The sequence below is a fragment of the Centroberyx affinis genome, unplaced genomic scaffold (genome assembly GCF_046629955.1).
Source record: "Centroberyx affinis isolate AG114_WGS23_722 - 3 ecotype Tasmania unplaced genomic scaffold, CSIRO-AGI_Caff_v1 ptg000503l_1, whole genome shotgun sequence".
Classification (NCBI taxonomy): Eukaryota; Metazoa; Chordata; class Actinopteri; order Beryciformes; family Berycidae; genus Centroberyx; species Centroberyx affinis.
Genome location: NW_027279155.1, coordinates 1,187,514 through 1,207,506, shown reverse-complemented (window position 1 = coordinate 1,207,506; position 19,993 = coordinate 1,187,514). Strand labels below are relative to the sequence as shown.

Here is a 19,993-nt window from a genome sequence, read left to right as displayed (position 1 = left end):
GAGTGACAGCGGTGTGGTGGTACAGTGGTATTCTTTGTCATTGAAGTGGACTCAGATAGGTTCACATACTCACCTCATGGAATGTATCTGACAATGAACGCTATGGTGGAGGCAGGGGGTAAAGGGGGAGAGACAGTTCTGCATTCAAGCGCTAATTAGAAAAATTAGATCTATGAAAGGCAGCGAGTGATCTAGGCTTTCAACCTACGTCTGTGTACCGCTGTAGCAGCACAAAGAGGAGGCAACAATGAGCGCTGAGGAGGGGGGATAAATAATTTAATCCATTATCTACTCTGCAAAGCTCATCAGCACTGCTACACAATGGCCACGATTGAATTGCTGATTGCATTTCTCTCCTACCCTCCAGGAGAAAATGCCCATGCTCCACTATGTGCACTCAGCCTGCCAGCAGAACCAAGAGCAAGAGAGAGAGAGAGAGAGAGAGAGAGAGAGAGAGAGAGAGAGAGAGAGCAGTGTAGAGTGTCTTCCACCAAGGTCAAACTACAATACAGCAATCTAATTAAGAGTATCAGAGAGTTTCCTGTTTGGGGTCAACCTTCCTGTTGTACTCACAGGCTTGTGTTGTCCATTAGGGTTTGAGCCATGTACTGTACATGTAAATGATGGCTATGACCCGATTCTCTCTGAATCTCTCTGTTTTCTTTTTAAGTTTATCTTCCCTTCCATGTTCTTTTTCAATTTCCAGGAGTGTATCAAAAAGCCGGGTGGCATTGTTCTTGTGGCAACTTGACCAGCAGTTATCAGCAATCTGTATGCGTGGATTACTGCTCAGTTAAGTGTTTTCTGTATCTGGTGATTTGTATTTTGCAACTGTGCCTCTCCCCTTCGCCAAATATCAATGAATAACAGGCTAGTAGGCAACGAAGCATTAATGGATGAATCTGGCAGTGCTTTCTGATGCTGATGGCTTCCATCGTTTCTTTCCCCTATCAATTGCAGTCCATCATCTGCGGCGGCTTAAGTATAGTAAGAATGTCAGGAACACTTGAGGTTTTCTTGGCCCAATGCCTCTGACATGCTGGCTTAATTTTACCTTCCACTTCAGTGCAGTGCATCTACATAAAACACAGTGAAAGTAGTACACATAATGGTCCCCTTTGGCCAACCGCTTTAAGGTCCTGTCCACAGTCCCAGTGAGGGGCAGTCAAGCTGCCTCTGCTCTGCTCTGTTTGTTTTATGGAGCAGTAGTGAAATCACTCTGAGGTCAGCTAGCTTCAGAAACTGTGCTGGGTCTCTTATGGACCATTGAAAAAGGGTCCAAAAAGAATCCAGAGGGCCATTTCTAGTAGTCCAGCCAACTTTCATTGACAAAATGAGGTCATTATTTTGTGAGCAATTTCAGCAATAACAGGATCACATGCTCTGGATGGTTGTGATGGAGTTTTACTTATGGGGGGTTACTGCCCCACTGGTCACTCCCTCTTGAAAAGGTGGTGGTGCAGTAATAGGCACATCATTAAAAAAGCCCAAAATGTCCCCTTTCACAACAAGCTTCAATACAGGCACTCCATTTACACACCCAGAATTAATTTGAGTGGTGTCATTATGCAAGTGCAGCACAAATTGTCCAAGACCAAGTGAAACTATTTATAGCGATCACAAGGCCTGAGAGCCAAGTGTGCCTAATGGCGTAATCTGTATTCTTAATGGTAATGCACTATTAGTTTGTTCCATTTGGCTTTGCACAGGTGCATTAATGGGGCTTGGTGAGCAGTTTCAGTCGCTCCAAGCACCCATGCGGCTCCGTGGAGGCGTTCAGCAGGGCCAGGGCGCCCTCTAGTGGGACACGGTATGCAACAGTGACACAGAGAACCCAATGACAAAATGTAACTGCTACATTTCAAACACAGGCTTGATTCAAGATTGAGATAGAAGCAAGTTATTTTGCTAAAATGAGAGACATAAATATTCTGTAAAATAAATGGAATCAATTTCTCTTATTGCGGCAGGAAGAAGTGGGGAATCCTATAATTAAAAACCTGCACAAAACCATGTCAGTAAGAACCACTACAAAACCTGTCAAATAACAAAGCAGGATACACTTTTGAAATATTCTGTTCCTAATTAACCTTCAAGCTCATCAGCCACAATCAATATAGAGTGTAGGCTTTTTTAATTGAGAAGAAGTAATTATCAGACTGTATTCATCTCGTTAATGAAACAATGTTCCAATATGCCTGCAGCAAAACTGTTAATTGAGTTCTATTTTCTGAGACGGGCAGGCTCTCCTTGTGTCCATGGCCACAATGCGTCAGATGGGTTGGGGCCTTTGTGCTGTCTCTGTGTAGACACAGGAACAGGCTGTGGACTGCTGGAGCGTGCTAGGCTTCTCCCTGCTGACACACTCCTCCCTCCTGTCTACTCACCCATCAGAGAGACAGGAGTTGGTAATAATGCTGACTTCAGCAGATCATCCCATCCCAGTCTGTTATTTCACGGTTTCAGTGGTTAAGTACTCCCTGTTGAGTAAGATATAGCGAGGCAATTATTCTGTAATTATGGAGTCAAAAGGAGAGGAATGGATTCAAAAGTCTGTTACTGGGCTCATGTAAATTACTGTATGAACTCAAAAGGTTTCTCAACCAATAGTACATAACAGATTTCTGCTGCGCACGTAACAATGGGGAATCCTCTTTGGGCTTGAGACAAGCTTGACTGTCCTCATACTTGAGTAGGCACCGTGTGCATCATTTAACTTTAAAATCTGTCTGTAAAACACTGTCCAACCCTGAGATAACCAAGGAGCCCACTTTCTATAACTGGGGGAACAAAGGCTGAACATCAGCCAAAATGTTAATATTGGACCACAAAATTATAACATTCAAGCTGCTAAAAACATTTTGACTTGGTGGTGAGGCCACTGAAAAACAAAAAATAGAAAATGATCTAATGGGGAAAAAAAAGTAAAAATCAACAGAACAAAGCTAATTCAACAGTGGTGAAATCTAACTGCCTTCTGGTGATAAGTAATGTAAAATATTATTGTTCCATGCCACATGTATGAGCCAAGACACTTGCAGTTAAGTATTTATATTTAGACTGTTCAAGTGATTAATATGAAAACATCATCAGAAAAGAAACAGGACCCACAGTTCAAAAGAATACACAAATAAAAAAAAGAGGAAACAGTAACATGAAGGTGGAATCACTTGAAATTGAATATAAAAAATGTCTTAAATGTTTCCTGTATGTTGTGATAAAGGCACTATCAACTCCCATCGCCCCCAGTCTCTCTAAACTGGAAATGACCCTGTGACCAAGAGCGGAGCAAAGTCAAAACTCTGAAAATGTGTCATGTCTGGTAAACCCTGCTTTCAAACATTCAGTTCATTTTTGCTCCATACCAGTACGACACAATCCTGCCACAACTGAGTTTCTCTCACAGGATAAAAACAGTACAATAGCGCATCTGTCAGTTATATCAAAGTTGCCTGCTGAGGGATGCACATCTATTTTTGTGATAAAATACTGACACGATGCATTAGATGTAACTACAAATTGAGAACATCTCAGTGGGATATAAAACGACTATTTTACAAGTCACGCATCAAAGGATGCAATGGTTAAGTCTATTTTCTTTACTACCATTTGGTCCAAAAACATGATATATTTACTGCATGTAAATACAGTATGTACAAATGCAGCTTTGATGTTCCTTTTTTTTTTGTTAAATACCTTTGATCTTCTCTTCTGTAGTTTGTAAACAATTATTGATGCACCTAAAATGTACAGACAGTGCAGAAAACAATAATACAACACTGACCTCATTACATTTCTCAACCAGCAGAGCTTATTTCCCTTTCAAACTTCTCGGGGAACAGACTTGGGTAAACACATTTAAATATGGTTTTTAACTATTTGAACTGGTTGAGGTTTGCCCACCTACAAATCAAACACATTACTTGTGAGACAGGATAAATCAAAGGCTGCTTGTGTTTTGGTTTTAAGATGTATTCAACTACAATTTCACCCTGGTCTGGGAGGTAATTCCTTCTCACACAGGCCAGATTGGCAGTTTATCCTTGAAGTTTTCGCAGCAGCTGCACCAGCAATAAAATATCAAGATTGTAGCCTCATTTCCTGTAGAAATTCCAACTGGTCTTATGTCATTTCATGGATTGTAAAAATTCATTATCATGTCATTGTGTCTTTATAATAAACTATTTAGTGTTGAATCCAAAAGGCAACAGTGCAATTTTTCAGTACAGATCATTGTCCGGTCTGAGTTCGGCCTTTTCCGCACCGTAACAGCTTTGTTCATCTTTGAATCCCAGCAAAAGCTGAAGTACAGGAGCAACGGACCCAGCAGAACTTTCCCCAGAATTACCGTTACTTGGTATACTTTCCCTCTCATGTTTCTCTCCTCTTCCCAGTGTATATGACTTCGAATGTAGTTCTTACAAGGTCCCTGTGCAGCTGGGGCCACGTCAGCCTTTAGTCAACTAGGCCTTTAGTTGACTTTGGGGTAGATTTTCTCATAGAAGAAGCTCTGGGCCAGGACGTAAAGTTCTCCATCCTTCTCCCTGACAGCATGGGCACGTACAAACTGAAACTGTTCCAGTGCAAACTCATAAAACTCATTTTCAATTTTCCAGATGTCTGACTGTTGCAGCTTGGCTATGGTGTCTTTGGTGGGGGGCTTCTTTTCAGTGGTCTTCCGCAGGTGGGACTTCTTCCCTGGAAAAAATCAAGACAGTTTAATGAGTCTGTCAGTCTAGGCAACGCACGGTTACTACAGATTGGTAGGGAAGCAATTCCAATGGGTTCTTGGCATTTGGGCTGTATCAATAAAGTGCAAAATCAAGAATGGCATGAAGACAAAACAAGCTCAGTTACATAATGGTTTAACTTTATGGTGATTTCTGGAGTAGCACGGTGAGGGCTGTAAGAGAACTGGGTTGTGCTGGTACCTGTTCGGTAGAGATCTGTAGCGCCCTTGAAGAAGCGTGGAAGTGCAGCCTCCAGGATCATGACGAAGTCCTCCAGCTCCTCAGTTACTCCAACCAACAGGTATTCATTCACCAGGTTATACTTGGCCTGGTCCAGAGCCCATCTACTGCCCGCATTCCTTAATGCAAAACAGCACTTAATAGCACAGTGTATGACCATATCATTATCAATAAATAAGAAAATTAGTTGGTGACTACCATGGTGTGCCTGATGTAGACTATGTGCAGGCAATATTCAAATGATTTGGCTCTGTTAGCCATGTCCTTCTAATACTGAATAGTCGATGTTTAGTATCACAGTGTTCTTTTTGTTGGAGAGGTAGCAGGTGCAGCGAACTCACCAGCACTCTGAATGGTGGCCACAGAAGAAGGGGATCTGAAGCCAGAGTTTCTCAGGAGCGCAGTCAGAGCCCCCTGATGACACACACTCATCGAAGGTCTAAAAGACAAACATAAACAAACGCCTAGTAACACATCATACATCGCTCTAGGAAGTAACTGAACAGACAAAACATCTGAGGCTTTAAAAGTAATTGAAGATCCATTTGAGCAAGCATACATACATTTTTTTTTAATATTTTTGACAAGCTCAGAATAAAGACCTTTTTGTCGCCTTGTTTTCTTCGTCGAAGGCCCGGCCTGTAGTCATCTCCAAAACGCAAGAAGTAGTAGTACGAAACCAGGCGCTCTATAGGGTCCCGCACCACATTTATGTACATTGGCTTTCCCTTCACCCCATATCTAAACAAAGAAAAGGAAATTGCACTTGAATTTGGAATTGTGGCTATTTGCTATGGAGACAAGGTGCATAAAGATGATGACCTCATGATTTGACATCACTGCCCATTCCAAAGGTCAACATGTGCTTGAAGACTTTATCTGCATTTAACAAAGACAGTGTCGCGTTACACTGGGGGACGGCCTGGCAGGACCGCATGAAATCAGAGCAGGAGGCAGCCATCTTTATGCACCTAGTCCAATGAGTGTTTATTGTACTAGAGAATCAGTTTTTCCATCAGCAACAGGGTGGCAGCATCTGGGAAGAATGAGACTGCAAGTTAACAGGATATCTCTCACGGAAGAAGGGAAGAACACATACACCATTAGGATAATTACCTCTGATCACTGAAATGATAATGTCAGTGGAGATAAGGACAACAATGCTATTAATCAACACTAAAGCACACATTAGCAATCAATACAAGAGCTCCTTTATCTGCTTTGCTGACTGTTTGTAACTAATCTGGATATTAATGGCATTACAAGAAAATGAAGGGCCTTACTTTGAGAAGTCCAGATAAGCTACATGGCCATGGTAGAAGCCGGGCTTCATCTCTCTCCAGGAGGTGACATTCCTGACAAAGCGCACCTGTAGCCAAAGATAATGGAAACTAATTATGGAGCAGCAGGGAAACTCTCTCCAGTCAATGGAAAAAACACAGAAGAGAACATTGAAGGGACAGAGAAGTAAAAATGGCTTTTTGCTGGGAACTGATACACTTGTAGTTCTGCTCAGAAGATGTACGAGATGACATTACTGACTGCCTGCTATTAATTCACCATTTAAGCCTATTTGTGTGTATGCTACAACACATTACACAAATTGTCAGTTGTGATCAGTACTTGCAAATCTCTGGACATTGATTTATCCATGTATTCAACTTGTGTCAAAACACTGTAAGTCAGAATCCATTGTATGGAAATCCCACTGGGTTGTAATGAGAAGCAAGAGGCTGTAGGACTTCTCAGATTATCTCAAAAGGAAGAAATCAAGTCAATGGGTCAAAAACTTCCAAGTTATTGTATCTCAAGTGTATAGGACCAAATTCACAGGACTTCTATTTAGAATAAGTTAATCTGTTGTAATACTGTATTAACTGAAACTAGAGGAGACAGGCTGCAACAACTGTATGTTGCCTCACATACATGTGACTAGAAATACAAATTTCATCAGTTAACAGCAAACATAACCAATTTCACCCCACATGGCCCTAATACTTTTGCCACTGAATATATAGTATTTCTATATAGAACCAGACCTCCATTTGACATGCATTCTACGGTTCCAGAGAGAAAAATATGATGGGACTCATACACATTCACCAATTTTGGCTTAGGTAGACAATATTGTTGGATACAAATTTGGATTTTCCTGTAGTAAAATGAGTTCAGCTTTGGCGTTCCAGCAGACTAATTCTCTCCCCTTGTCTAACTGTTCTATCATCTGCAAAGGAAACAGACTGTTTCCAAGATGGAGGGGGCAGCCTGTTGTGAGATGGCAGACAGGATATTACCTTGGCACTAGCAGCCAAAAATAACACTAGCATAGCTACGGGGCATTTACACTATGTGTCCTAAGCTTCACTGACAGGAATACAAATGCACCCAGTATAACAGTTCAGTAATGTGTGCCAATGCCACGCATATTATCTGGGGCTTTAAAAAGATGCACAGGGTCTGCACTTGCAGGAGGGGGCAATGAGCTACTAAGTCCAAGCTCAAATGAAATTCTTCTGCCATGGTTTCCAAAATCTCCACCAAAGGTGTTGTTCCTTGTAGTCCGAAAGAATTTCTTCCATTAGTTTACCCAAAGACAAGAATGAGCTCACACCCAGCTGACTTTGATTCCTGCCAAACATTTCTCCAACACATATATTACATAGTTTTTCACAGTGTTAACTCACACATTAACTTATAGGGGTTGTTAGAGCAAAATGTGAAAAAAAGCAGATGCCCTTCAGAAGGCTAGAGAAAGAGAGGTCAAGGAGAGGGACTGCTCTAGTGCATAGTTTTAAGTTAAGGCGGTGGCTAAAGCAGGGTGTAAGAAAAGCCTCTGGATTTTTTTTTATTAGTATTTTAACCCAAAAGTATTTTATAGTATTAAAGCTGTACACCCTGGTGGAATCCTCTCATGTTAGAACTGGCTAATTCTATCTCCAAATTTAGTTTTTTTCAAAATTTTGTTTAATGAGAAGTATCCACAAGCCTGTCATAGGCTGGACAATTGGTGATTTGATGGCAAATCTTACAAAAAAAGTTATATATTTGCAGTTAAAATAGAATGGTTTCACTTTTTTTTTTGGTCTGAGCTTTTGCCATCCCTATGATCTTGTGCCACCATGTGTTGTGTATACTGTACTGTAAATCCCCAGTTTGCTCCACTGCATCTAAATATCATGATGGGCCATGATCTCACCTGGTCTTGTAAAGACATGACAGGGTTGTTTTTGGTCGTATTAATGTGCAGGACATGGAAGTGATTCTTCCCACACAGGTCATACGCAATGTTAGTGAAGGAGGTGCTGGCTGTCTTGGGCACCCTGTTGTAGATGATGACCATATCGTCTTCTTCAGCCACTGGTGATAACTCCCGCCCACCGTCTTCACTGCGACGCTGCTCTACCTCGGCCACCTCGTGTCTGGCAATGGTGCGCTCTGCAAAGGGAGACAACATGACTTTTAACAAAACTGAAAGTGGATTTTAATCCTTGACACATAACATCATGAAAAGCGTAAATATTACTGAATATTAACAAATGACACAAAAGTTTGTGCACGTGACTCAATAATTCAGCAACTCTCAATCAGTGTTGGGGTCGTTACTCAAAAAAACTACTTTTAACTTACTTTTAAAAAAAGTAATGCATTACTTTACTTATTTACTCCCTGTAGAAAGTAATTCGTTACACTACTCATTACATTGCTTTTCCATTACTCCGCAACATCACCTGAGATGCATTGTCACGTAATTGCCAGTTAACAATATAACGTTAAACCTTACATATGCCCGCATATCTGCACAAATCCCTATCCTAATAAGGAGGACATACACAAGATCTTTCTTTTATGCTCTTTAATACTACAACGCCAACAGCAAAGTTGGTGAAAACCAGCCCAAAGAGCACTTCACAGAAAAATGTTGTGGCGAGAACAAAGCTCAATTGAATGCCTAGCAGAACTTTACCGTCACATTCTTGTCCTTTCGCGCAACAAATTTGAAGTAATGTGCATATCTCCACCCCTCAAAAGTTGTAGACCACTCTGCCATTTTTGTCCTATCTCCCGCACGAACTGTCTCTAGCCAAAGTCACACGAGAGGTCAGAGGTTGTTGCTCAAGCGTGCATGAAAAGGCATGTTTGATGATTTTTTTTCTATCCGCCCAGATAATCCTGCAGATTCCAGATCCCAAATCCTGCAGATAATTGAAGAATTTATGTAACGCAAGTAACAACATAATTGTTTGATTAGTAACTGTAATGTGATTATTGAATTTAGGAACCGTAACGTGTTACATTACTGAGTTACAGAAAAATGTAATGTGATTACAGTAATGTGTTACTTTGTAATGCGTTACCCCCAACACTGCTCTCAAGTATGACTTGGCTGATAATACTGTATATACTGCAGTACCTTAATGGTCCAGTAGGAGGAGGTGCAATACTACCTATAGTGCAAAACTTGTTAGGTAGGTGAATATCATTTCCAGGGAGACAACTGACCATATAGTGGTACTTTATACAGTCCATCTAAATTCATTATAGGATGTCAAATGTAGCAAAAGTAATTAGGCCTATGTACAATTACAATTACAATTTACAATTTCACATTTGGCAGACGCTTTTATCCAAAGCGACTTCCACATGAGATTTGCATACAACACAAGCAAGTTTCTAGATAGGAGAGAACAACGAGAGTAAGTGCTATAGAGCTAAGTTCTGGTCCAACAGGACAAAGGTGCTACGAGACAGTGCAACAAGCTAAGTTCTGGTCCAACAGGACATAGGTGCTATGAGGGAGTGCTACAAGGCAGTGCTATGAGGTAATGCATAGAGTGCATCAAAAAAAATTTTTTTTTTTTTTTTATGAAAGGAGGTATTCGCTAAAGAGCTGGGTCTTTAGCCTTTTCTTAAGGACGGAGAGGGATTCTGCGGATCGAATGGAGTTTGGCAACTCGTTCCACCACCGGGGAACCACAGAAGAGAAGAGTCTGGCTAGAGACTTAGGGCCTTGCTGTGGTGGCAGCACCAGGCGCCGCTCCATGGCAGAGCGTAGTGAGCGGGAGGGAGCGTAGACCTGAATGAGGGAGTTCAGGTAGGTCGGAGCCGTTTTGGTTATTGTTTTGTAGGCGAGCATCAAGGACTTGAACTTGATGCGGGCAGCAACTGGGAGCCAGTGGAGGGATATGAATAGCGGAGTGACATGTGCTCTTTTGGGCTGTACACACATTTCAATGATGAATAATGGTTTCTACAAGCACTGGTAGTCCTAATGAACCTCTTTCTCTTTCACTCATTCTTAATAATCATTTTAGAGGCAGGTCTGGAAGGAGAAAAACAGAGGATGCAGTGTCGTATGATGTTTGATTTGATTTACAGTTCAGAAAAGAAATAAATCATTAAGGGATAAAACTGAATAGGGTGATGATTTATGCCTGGCGCCTCACAAACCCTCAGTGTCACAGCTAAATTTTTTTTTTTTTTTTAGGCCTTTTATTTAGGCCTAATAATTGCATGCAAATACACTTAGCGTCAGAAAAGCCTTGCTGGTGATATAGCCAGCTAGGGTTGTCACGATACTAGAATTTTTAACTTTGATACAATACCCAGGAAAATATCGATATGCGATACCATTTTCGATACCACAGGGGAAAAAATTAATTTTCAATCTTTATTTTTAAATATTGTTTTCATGTTAAAATTATATTAACATGAAAACAAAGTTGTCTGAGATCAAACAACACATTTTTGATTGACAGGTATCAATCGCCGTCATGATTTGCTCTTTTTTTTTATTGAGGGGAGTGAGCTTATACTGCACAAGCATGTGAAACATCATATTGCCTCCTGGCCTCTGCAGCATAGACTGTAAGCAACTAAAACACAGACACAGAGACCCAAACTAGTCCCTTAATATCCGACAATGCAGGGGGAAATCCCGGTGCAAACAAGACAGATGGACGGACGGACAGACAGACGCACGCTTCTCCATAACGTAGGCCCGATAAAACTCATTCAAAACTTTGCACTCACACAGCAGATTTCCCTGCTCTAGTCATCAGCCTATCAGAACACTATTAACTTGTTGAAGCAACAGATACCCACCAATGATAGGGAAAAATCAGCAGGGCTAGAGTTAGTGGATTATTATTGACAGAATGATTTTAATCGGACATTTCAACGTCCGGTCGAGCCTTCTGACCGGGCCCGGACAATGCATCTGAAAACCGGATAGTCCGGTCGAAAACCGGCATCTGGCAAACCTACTTGATAACGTTAGCTAGCTCTGTAGCTGACCTTTAGAAATAATGTTTGATTTTTGGCTGGACCGCAACAGCGGGGCCAGCCCTATAAACGCGAATTTCTGTCACTCACTGACTGACTGACTGACTGAGTGATCAAGTTACACCGTTGGTCAGCTGTGGCACGTGGCACATCATAGGATCACAGAGCCAGAAATTTAAGTTTCGTTTTCTCCACCATCTTGTTTCTCCGCGGAGCCCGTTTCTCCCACACAGTAAGCAGGCAGAACAATATCATGCATGTAAGCTGAAGCTAAAGTAGAATCTATACAATTATATCATATCACCGTTTATTTCAATGCATATGTGCGAGCTCAGTCCACCTGACAGCCCCTCTGTTCTGAGAGAGACACAAACAAGCATGGAGGTTTCATCACGCCGAGGGCTTATTTCCGACCTTCCCGAAGTTTCCCGGGGCCACGGTTCCGGCCAGTGCCGATAGCTGGGCGCCGATTTGTTCCCAGTGATCTGGCCGAGATTTCGGCCGGGGTGTCCGGCGAACGGCATTTTCGGCACCGATAGGTACTAGAACGCCTGGCGCTTGGATCGGGAGGATCAATGCAGGCCGTGGGCGCAGTGGAGATGACAGCGGCGGAGAGAGGAGACGGGACGCGCTGGAACGGAGATCAGTATGGATGTATGGACTATTATTCTGTATTAGCAGTCTACAGCGGAGTTAGTTACACCATTGGTCAGCCGTGGCACGTGGCACACTCATACACGGTCCAGCCATATACTAGGTTTTGACCTAGTCTTGTTCATTAAGAGAAAGCACTGCTGGTATTGATACTGTTGCAAATGAGTATTGTATCCGTTTCAAATTTTTAGTATTGATACTTATCGAAGTATCAATACTTTTGACGTTAGCAGACAGGTTCTGTGTGAGAGATAGAAATGCAATGACCTGAACGTGTGTCGTGTCTAATGCCTGATCAAACTGCGATGTTAAAAACAGATTTTTGCTTTCAAACCAAAGTCCTGGGCACCCACACAAGCTCCCTCCCTGGAGCACCCTGTCACTGGTTCAGCTGGGGCCTTGCCTGGTATGTATGACTTCAGATGGTTGAGTTTCCAACTATCTGAGTTTCCAACCATCCTGCTCAATGATGCAGCACTTGCAAGTTTAGCTTGTACTTAAGAACAAAAAAGAACAACATAGCCTGAATAATACTGAATATCATTTGAATAACATTTTCCTACTTTGCAACACACTTTGTCAAGTGCATTGGATAACAGTGCCGTTGCTTGGCCATCAGGCCTGCTTAGAATAGTTTGTGTGCCTTGTCTCTTTAAGCTACATTCCACTTTTGGCATCAACATGTCAAAAACTGACAAAGCCTGTTGCAGGGTCCAAAATTGCTGCCTGTCAAGGACCAAAGGCTGGTAAAATTTGTCTTAAGCGAATAAATAAATAAGGGTCATCTACCACACTGTCCAGTAATTTTTTGACACCAAGATTTGAATGCCTTGGTTATACAGGATTTGCATTTTGCCTTCTCTCAAACTTTGTCCCTGCTGACCACCATACACACTCTGACCAAATCAAATCAAAGCAAAACAATGGCTCTGTATCAGGCTCCCGACTGACTGCCTGTTACGCTAGCTTTACACAAAGTGGTAACGTCTAATCTTATTCAAACCTTTCCAGGTTTCTCTGTTGCCTGGATGTTAACTAGCCAAACTTTAGTTGAAATTCATTCCCATGTGGTGACACACAGCAGGTACCTGATTCCTGATTCTATACACAAAACATCATTGGAAATGTTAGGGTGATATATTTCTATGTACATTACACAGGGCCTATTAATTTTTTTGGCTGGTGAAAATTGGGTTGTCCTGTAGTGTCGATCAAGCTGATCAAGCTATGTTTCATGTCAATCAGACTTACAATGGAGGTGTTATGGCCTTTCAAAGTTGACCTTTTCTCGTAGTCCCACCATCTGGCCGATTGGCATGAAATTCAGCATGCATGTTCCAAACAGAAGTCTCAAAAAGTTCAAGTTCCAAGGTGACATGCAGTGAATGCAATGAGTCTTGTTGACATGCATGCCTTAAATAGCTTAACAACCAGGTCCTTCAAAACACACTAACATACTTATAGGTGATTAAGCCTTTGATGAAAATAGACAGGAGGCATAATTACAAGTGTTTTCTCCCAGTTCTTTTTCTCCACTGTAAGTCTAATGGGAGCCAGAATTTCACCCAATTTCATTTCTCCTACCAGCCTATTTCAATTACTGTGGGTGAGCTGTTCCTCAGGCGTTCTGAGTAAACACCTCTGGCCAACAGTGGAGGCAGGACATCAGTGAAAGGAAAGCAATGATAGACCACCTATTCCAAATTACAGGGCTCTCTTTGCAAATAACTGTATCATCTCAACACTCAGGGATAAACTGGTAGGCCACACCAGTCGTTTTAGTAGTTGTCTACTCAAACAAGTGTGACTTCTACCTACCACAGAGTAAAACAACCTAAATTAGCTTACCTCTAAAGCCAGAAACACTTCTGTGTACATTAAATGGTAATAGTCTGGTGTAGGCTACTGCACAAGGCAAAAGACAGTCATACAACTAGACAGGTTAGATCAGGTCAGTGTTCCTATACAATTTTAATATTTGGGCAGCCCGCCCAGGTAAATTAACAGCCCAACAAGTACATTTTTGGCGGTTCTCGCCGATCTAGGCTTCAAACAACCAAGATTTAATGCTGCCAAGTGCCAAAAGCCTGTTAGTGAACTACCATGACCATAATTCACTGCACCTATGACACAGTGCATCTGTACTCCTTAGAGTTGCAGTGGGCTATGTCTGTGCCAATACAAACTGAATGGAGAGATAATCAGATGGAAATATAATAGTCGGCTAATGTTGCAATGCCATTAACTTATACTAGATTGAGCGACATCAGTGTGCCTGAAAAAAATACGACCTACTGGGCTCACTAAACAAAACGTCAACAACAAGTAACAAATAACCCCCCACTGCCTGCAATGTAAACTGACAACCTGTGGGAAACACTGTAGGTCATATAGAAATTCAGGAATCCGCTTTCATACTGCATTAGGGCTGAAAGATGTATTGTATTTTTATCGTTATCGCGATATGAATTTCCGCAATAAACACATCGCAAAGGGCTGCAAGAACTGGAAGAGGCTGGCTGGCAGTGTATTGACCGGAACTGGCAAAGCAAAGCATTATGGGTAGGGCTAAAATCGTCCTGACAGCATTTTTGATTTTATCTAAGACAAGGAGAAGATGGTGGGTGGGATGACGAAGCATCTTTTGTGCTTTAGGTCATTACCTCTACTTGTTATAAAGTAGAGGGTTGTTAGCCATGTGAAATAGGAACTTGGCCAGACTATTCTCCATCTGTGCGCTACATTTAATCTGTCTAATCTGCTTCTAAATTACGCTACAGGCTGCCTATTCCAGAACAACTAGACTACTAGAAAAACAAACAAACAAGACTTCCCTCAATTACAGTGCTTCCAAATGGGGTGGGGTGCTTTATCTGACATGGCTTGGGTCAATTTATCCCCAAGGGGGCATGGACATTGCTAATAGGGTTGGGCGGTAACACGGTAATACGGTATCCCGGGGTATTTGAAAATAGCAATGGTGTCCGTTTCATTACCGTCATAAAAACATTCTGCTGCCCAATGTGCGCATATATATAATAAACGCCTTAAGAGTGTTTATCCAGCACCACTGTCTGTGTGGTTGAAGATGCTAGAAAGTGATGACAGAACTTTTTGTAAACAATGTAATTGTCAACTAAATAACCTGTCAAAAAAGACTAACTATTTAGAAGCGATCATAATCGCGCGTCATGTGACAGCTTCTCTTCAGAAGGGAGAATTAGAAAACAAAGATGGCGAGTGCAAGCGAGTTGGTCCCTAAAAAGAATGCAACTGCTGCAATTTGGCAGCATTTCGGGTTCCGACTAGGGACGGGCATTTCAAGCAAAAATGCTATTCGATATTCACTGGGAACTATTTGACCATTCTTCGAAGATCACCCCACCCCCGCACGGACGGTGCGAACTAGGCTAGCCATATTGACGTTAGCTAGCCAGGCTAACTAGCAAGCTAGGCGGACGTTAGCATAGAGCTAGCAAGCTAAGCCAGCTTGCTTGCCAGGCAGGCAGCAATGCTGCCTGCCTGGCAATGCTTCTCTCGTTTTACGTGCCCATCTCAGAATCAATCACCCGCTTCCGCTGCGAGGATGAACATCTCGTCCAGTTCAAAGCCCCCCGCTGCTGCTGCTGCCCAAGCAGGACCACCCACTGTAAATATGTTGTAAATATGTAACGTTTGCTATTCCGTTTCTGATGTTCAGAGAATAAAACTGGAACATGTACCACATTTTTGCCGTCGTGTGAAAATCACGGTTGAAGTGCACTGCAGCCACCTTGTGGCGAGAAACGGTATAGCAGCGACTACATAAATTCATCATTTGGAATTGGCGGCTCCCTGGTGGCTCCCTCCAAGCCCTACAACCCATCAGACGGTAATACCGTATACCGCGGGGAAATTTGGGGAAGGTTTAACGGTGTCAAAAACTGGATACCGCCCAACCCTAATTGCTAATCTACCATCTACTGTCTCAGAGGCTGAAGTGAGGACTGTTGGTACAGAGTGTGGAATACATTTCACAATGGATGGTATTTGACTCCAGTCCTTGAGTATTGAAAGGAAAACTTACCATCCAGACACCGGTTTCCCCTAACTGTCACTACACCCAAAAAAATCTAGCAGAAACACTGTAACCACAGCTATTACCCAAGGACGGCGTTTCAAAGTTCTGTATGCTGAAAAAAAAAACTGATGGCTTGCAGCTCCTTCCATTGGGTATTAAAACCATTAAAAGTGACTTCAACTGCATGGAGCTTAAAGGAAAAATTCATGCTAAAGCTAACTATTCTGGTCACGCACAACCCAAAGCTGAATGCAACAAGTTCACGCCCGTTCACTGGGGCTTGTCAAAGGCATTCTGGGAAACGCTAACTTAAGTAGAAGTATATATGAGGATTTAGAAGCAGTTTGATCACTCATAAAGGTGCAGAGATGTAAACAAAGGCAAAAAACTGGTAAAGGAAACGGAAATGCTTTTCCAGAAGGCAACACACCGAATCATGTAATATTTTAGAGCAATAACAGATTAACCTGACACGCCAGATGGTTTGTTACACAGAACCATCTGGGAAGTCGTCCTTGGAAACTGTTTGGAAAAGGGCAGGCACTTTCAAAAAATACTTGGCAGGTGATTGGGTGAACCATCTGTCTATCACCGTCTATGACGGGCTAACTTCAACCAATCAGATCAACGAACCATATGACGTAGTAGGACAGCGCCGAAGAGGAAAGACAACAAACGTTGTATGTAGTTAGCATGTCGGTAGACGATTCTTGCAGTGCTGTTCTTTGCTCTTCTTTCAATGAAGAAATACTCTCCAGTTCAGAAATAACTGATGTTATAGCAGCATCTACGCTAGCCTCTTTAGGAGCAGCCATTGTTGTGAACGAACAGTCTCTTCTCACTGTCGTCACACCTAAACTACGCCCGTAGCTGCCCTCATAGGACGCTGATTGGTCCGAACCACTGTGGTTCAGCCACAAACGAATAACTTGAAGCCTGGCAAGATGGATTCTCACGTGATCGTGATCTCGCGAATCCAGCTGCCTCGCAACGTAAATAACAGATGGCCGCACAGTGGGAGCTAGTATTCAAAAAATTGGATACTGTGGTTTGGCATCATGGATGGATGGAAGTTGATCACTCAGAAATGTCATGTTAGTAATGATTGTAATTTGTCTAGACCTTTTTGGCACAACTTTAGTTAATGACCGTCCCTTCACTATGGTGTAAAGTTTTGTTGGTGTGTCTTTTATTTGGTCTATACCTCACAGGCTGACTGAACAAAGTGTATGTGTATCACAACAGTACACTTAATAACCTATTGGTTTTTGGCTTTTAAAAAAAGTTGTAAAACCTGAAAGCACCCTGATGTTGGGCAAGGAAAGTTGTTGAGACTAAAGTTGTTTTCCAGTGTAGACTGTATTAATCCTAACAATAAAAAAAGGATTATCGAAGGCAGTCAGGACAAATGCATTTGACTTCAACATGCTACAAGACATCACTCAAAAGTAGGTGTGTCAGCCAGTCAGAGATAACCAGGCAGAGCCCAGAATTAAGGTTATTTTGCCTTCAAAATGAAAGCATACAATTTGTCACTTTAAAGAATGATGTGTTGTGATGTACACAACAGCAAAAATTTAAAAGCTGTGCAATCAATACATTAAATATTGAGTGAAACATCAGCTTTTAAATACATACTTAAAAGATTAGTCTATATTGTGTTATTGTGCATGGTATTGCCTTAGGGACCAGTAATGTTTAGGTTAAAATATTCATATTTGATGACTTCAATACATAAAACAGATCAGTTAACTTAAGTGGATCATGAGACTTACTAGTTCATGTCAGGCTATATCAGTCACATCTTTTCCTAAAAGCTATGGGCCTCCAAATGTCTAGTCTGCCAACATTCCAAAAGAAGAGGAAGAAAAGCTATAAAACGGTCTTGCCCTCCACACCCTGGTGTCAAGTCCGTCACAATGAGCCTCCACAAAGCTCACAAAGACAAACACCAAACTTATACCAGACAATATGGAAGAATGTTTACTTGAAACTAGTTTTAACAGTCAGGTCCTATAGACCCTGGTGGCAAAATTTTGACTCAGCAGCCAAGCATACAAAGCTCTATTAAACACAATCTAGCTGTTAGTAATAATGTCGACAAAATGCAGAATATTAGGCATAATGTTGAAAAGCAAAGCTAGTACCTGTTGGGTTTTCTCTGTTTAAAAAAGACGCACTACATTGGCAAACTAACAGCTATAATAAGTGCAGAATGTCACAGAACCAGGGAAGCTGGTGGGGTAACATTAAACAACCACAAACTATAACCAAAACATTAACTGAGCCTATTCTTGTCAACGTGCTCAGGTCAGGCAGAGAAGCATGCAAAGATGGTCAAGCTAAAGGAACAAATAACAACTTCTGCATCACCTATTTGTTGGTAGTTATCTCTATTTTCCTCTTACCTAGTTTGGCTCTTGACTCCTCCAATTTCTGGATTTGGTTCTCAATAAAGAGCATCGCCACTCCAAATGCCAAAACAGCCAAAAGCTGAAACTTGGGCGGCATCATAATCCTTAAAAGCCCCATCAAACAACCAGATAAGTCATACCGCGGATGCAATCAAACAGTGAAGTCTCCAGGTCCACTGCTAGGCTAACAAGCGAAGTAGCTAATCGTGGCTAGCTAATGCTGTTAGCTAAGTTGATTCACAATTTCGATGGACTTTGCAAATGTAACTAAAACTCTGTGGCTATTTAACCCTGCTAGTTTGTCACCAAGCTCAATATCGGACAGGGTTAACTTAGGTTAGCACTTGAACTAACTAGCTAGCGAGTGTTTCCAAAACAGTGTTTCATGTTGCTTCCTGCTAACTAACTAACATTATGAGTTGACGCTGACGTTAGCTAGCGTTATCTTTAAAACTCAAGACATCAGTCACTCTGCATTTTAATTTGGGCTTGTTTTGTATCAGCCACGCCGCCTGCATGTACAGTCCATTAAGTCCCATCCATTAAAACGCTAATCGAGCCTGGCAGTCCCAACCATAGGTCCCAACGAGTCCCAACGAGTCCCAACGACACAAGTATGTGCGGCAGCGGCGTCCACTAGCGTAGAGTCTGTGAGCGAAGGTGCATGACCTGTAAACGATTCGGTCGTTTTGAAATAATCTCGTTGATGTGAGCTCGGGAACTGACTCTTTTAAAGTGCACAAACTATACAAATCTCAGATTTTCCCTTGCTCACCTATGCGCTTCCGTTCATTTGTGCACTGGTATGGAGCATTAATAAACCTACTTTTTGCATTTACAATATTTAAAGTTTGTTTATTTATATAGCCCTTTATCACATGCATGTCTCAAAGGACTTTACAGAGACTGAGCCTAACCATAGCTATCTAACTGGTGATCAACAATCAAACATAGAACAGGATGATATAAGAAACATCAGAAAAAGCACAAGATACACAAAAGCAGATTTTAGCAAGACATAACAGCCTACCCATTCTACCTAGTCTAACCTACCCGGCACCAGACTGGTGCTGGGTAGACTAGACCCTCGATGCATACAAGGAAAAACTTCCAAGAAAAACCTTGTTAGGGGCAAAAAATGCAAGAAACCTTGGGTGGGCAAACTCAAAGAGGGATCCCCCACTGGGGCAGCTGAGGGTGCAATTGGTGCCGGGGTACTTCCTAACTGTTTACCTTTTTATTTTGAGATATAGGCTATATTAAGGCATTCATTTCTTGAGTGGCATGCAGCTGGTTGTCTCTGTTGGACCTCTATGGGAGGATGAAATGCAGTGGTGGGTGTAGCTGGTGGTCCAGCAGTGGCCCACTTTTAAATTTCAGCAGCAGTTGAATTTCAATGACAGGTTGGTTGAAAATTCTTCCACCTTGAGTTAGCTACCGATTTTATTCCTGAATTGGTATGTTTTTTTCTTATTGAACATAGACATTATTTTCAATATATTTTCTCTTTAAAATAGTGTTTTTGTGATTTTGATTGGTTGGTATAAAGGGTTCAGAGTTTAGCTAGCTAGTAGCTGGTAGCTTGTATCCTGCATTAAGCTGGTTAATACAGC

The 19,993-nt window shown here is 41.8% G+C and overlaps 1 protein-coding gene across 1 annotated transcript; it reads right to left on the bottom strand.

Annotated features, from left to right (window-relative positions):
• Positions 1-3,043: 3,043 nt before the first annotated feature.
• Positions 3,044-18,965, bottom strand: LOC139642651 (heparan sulfate 2-O-sulfotransferase 1-like). The gene is made up of 7 exons (XM_071517589.1): positions 18,375-18,965; positions 8,167-8,405; positions 6,254-6,339; positions 5,573-5,711; positions 5,312-5,409; positions 4,932-5,089; positions 3,044-4,698 (listed from the first exon to the last, which is right to left on the bottom strand). The coding sequence occupies exons 1-7, from the start codon at positions 18,496-18,498 to the stop codon at positions 4,472-4,474; spliced, it is 1,071 nt and encodes a 356-aa protein (XP_071373690.1). The 5' UTR covers positions 18,499-18,965; the 3' UTR covers positions 3,044-4,471.
• Between the last annotated feature and the right edge of the window lie 1,028 nt (positions 18,966-19,993).

Coding starts and splice junctions, on each gene's coding strand:
- LOC139642651 (XM_071517589.1), bottom strand. CDS start 18,498: ATGGGGCTTTTAAGGATTATGATGCCGCCCAAGTTTCAGCTTTTGGCT. Junction 8,406..18,374: donor GGAGTCAAGAGCCAAACTAG/GTAAGAGGAAAA, acceptor CTCCCTTTGCAG/AGCGCACCATTGCCAGACAC. Junction 6,340..8,166: donor TCATGTCTTTACAAGACCAG/GTGAGATCATGG, acceptor CTTTGGCTACAG/GTGCGCTTTGTCAGGAATGT.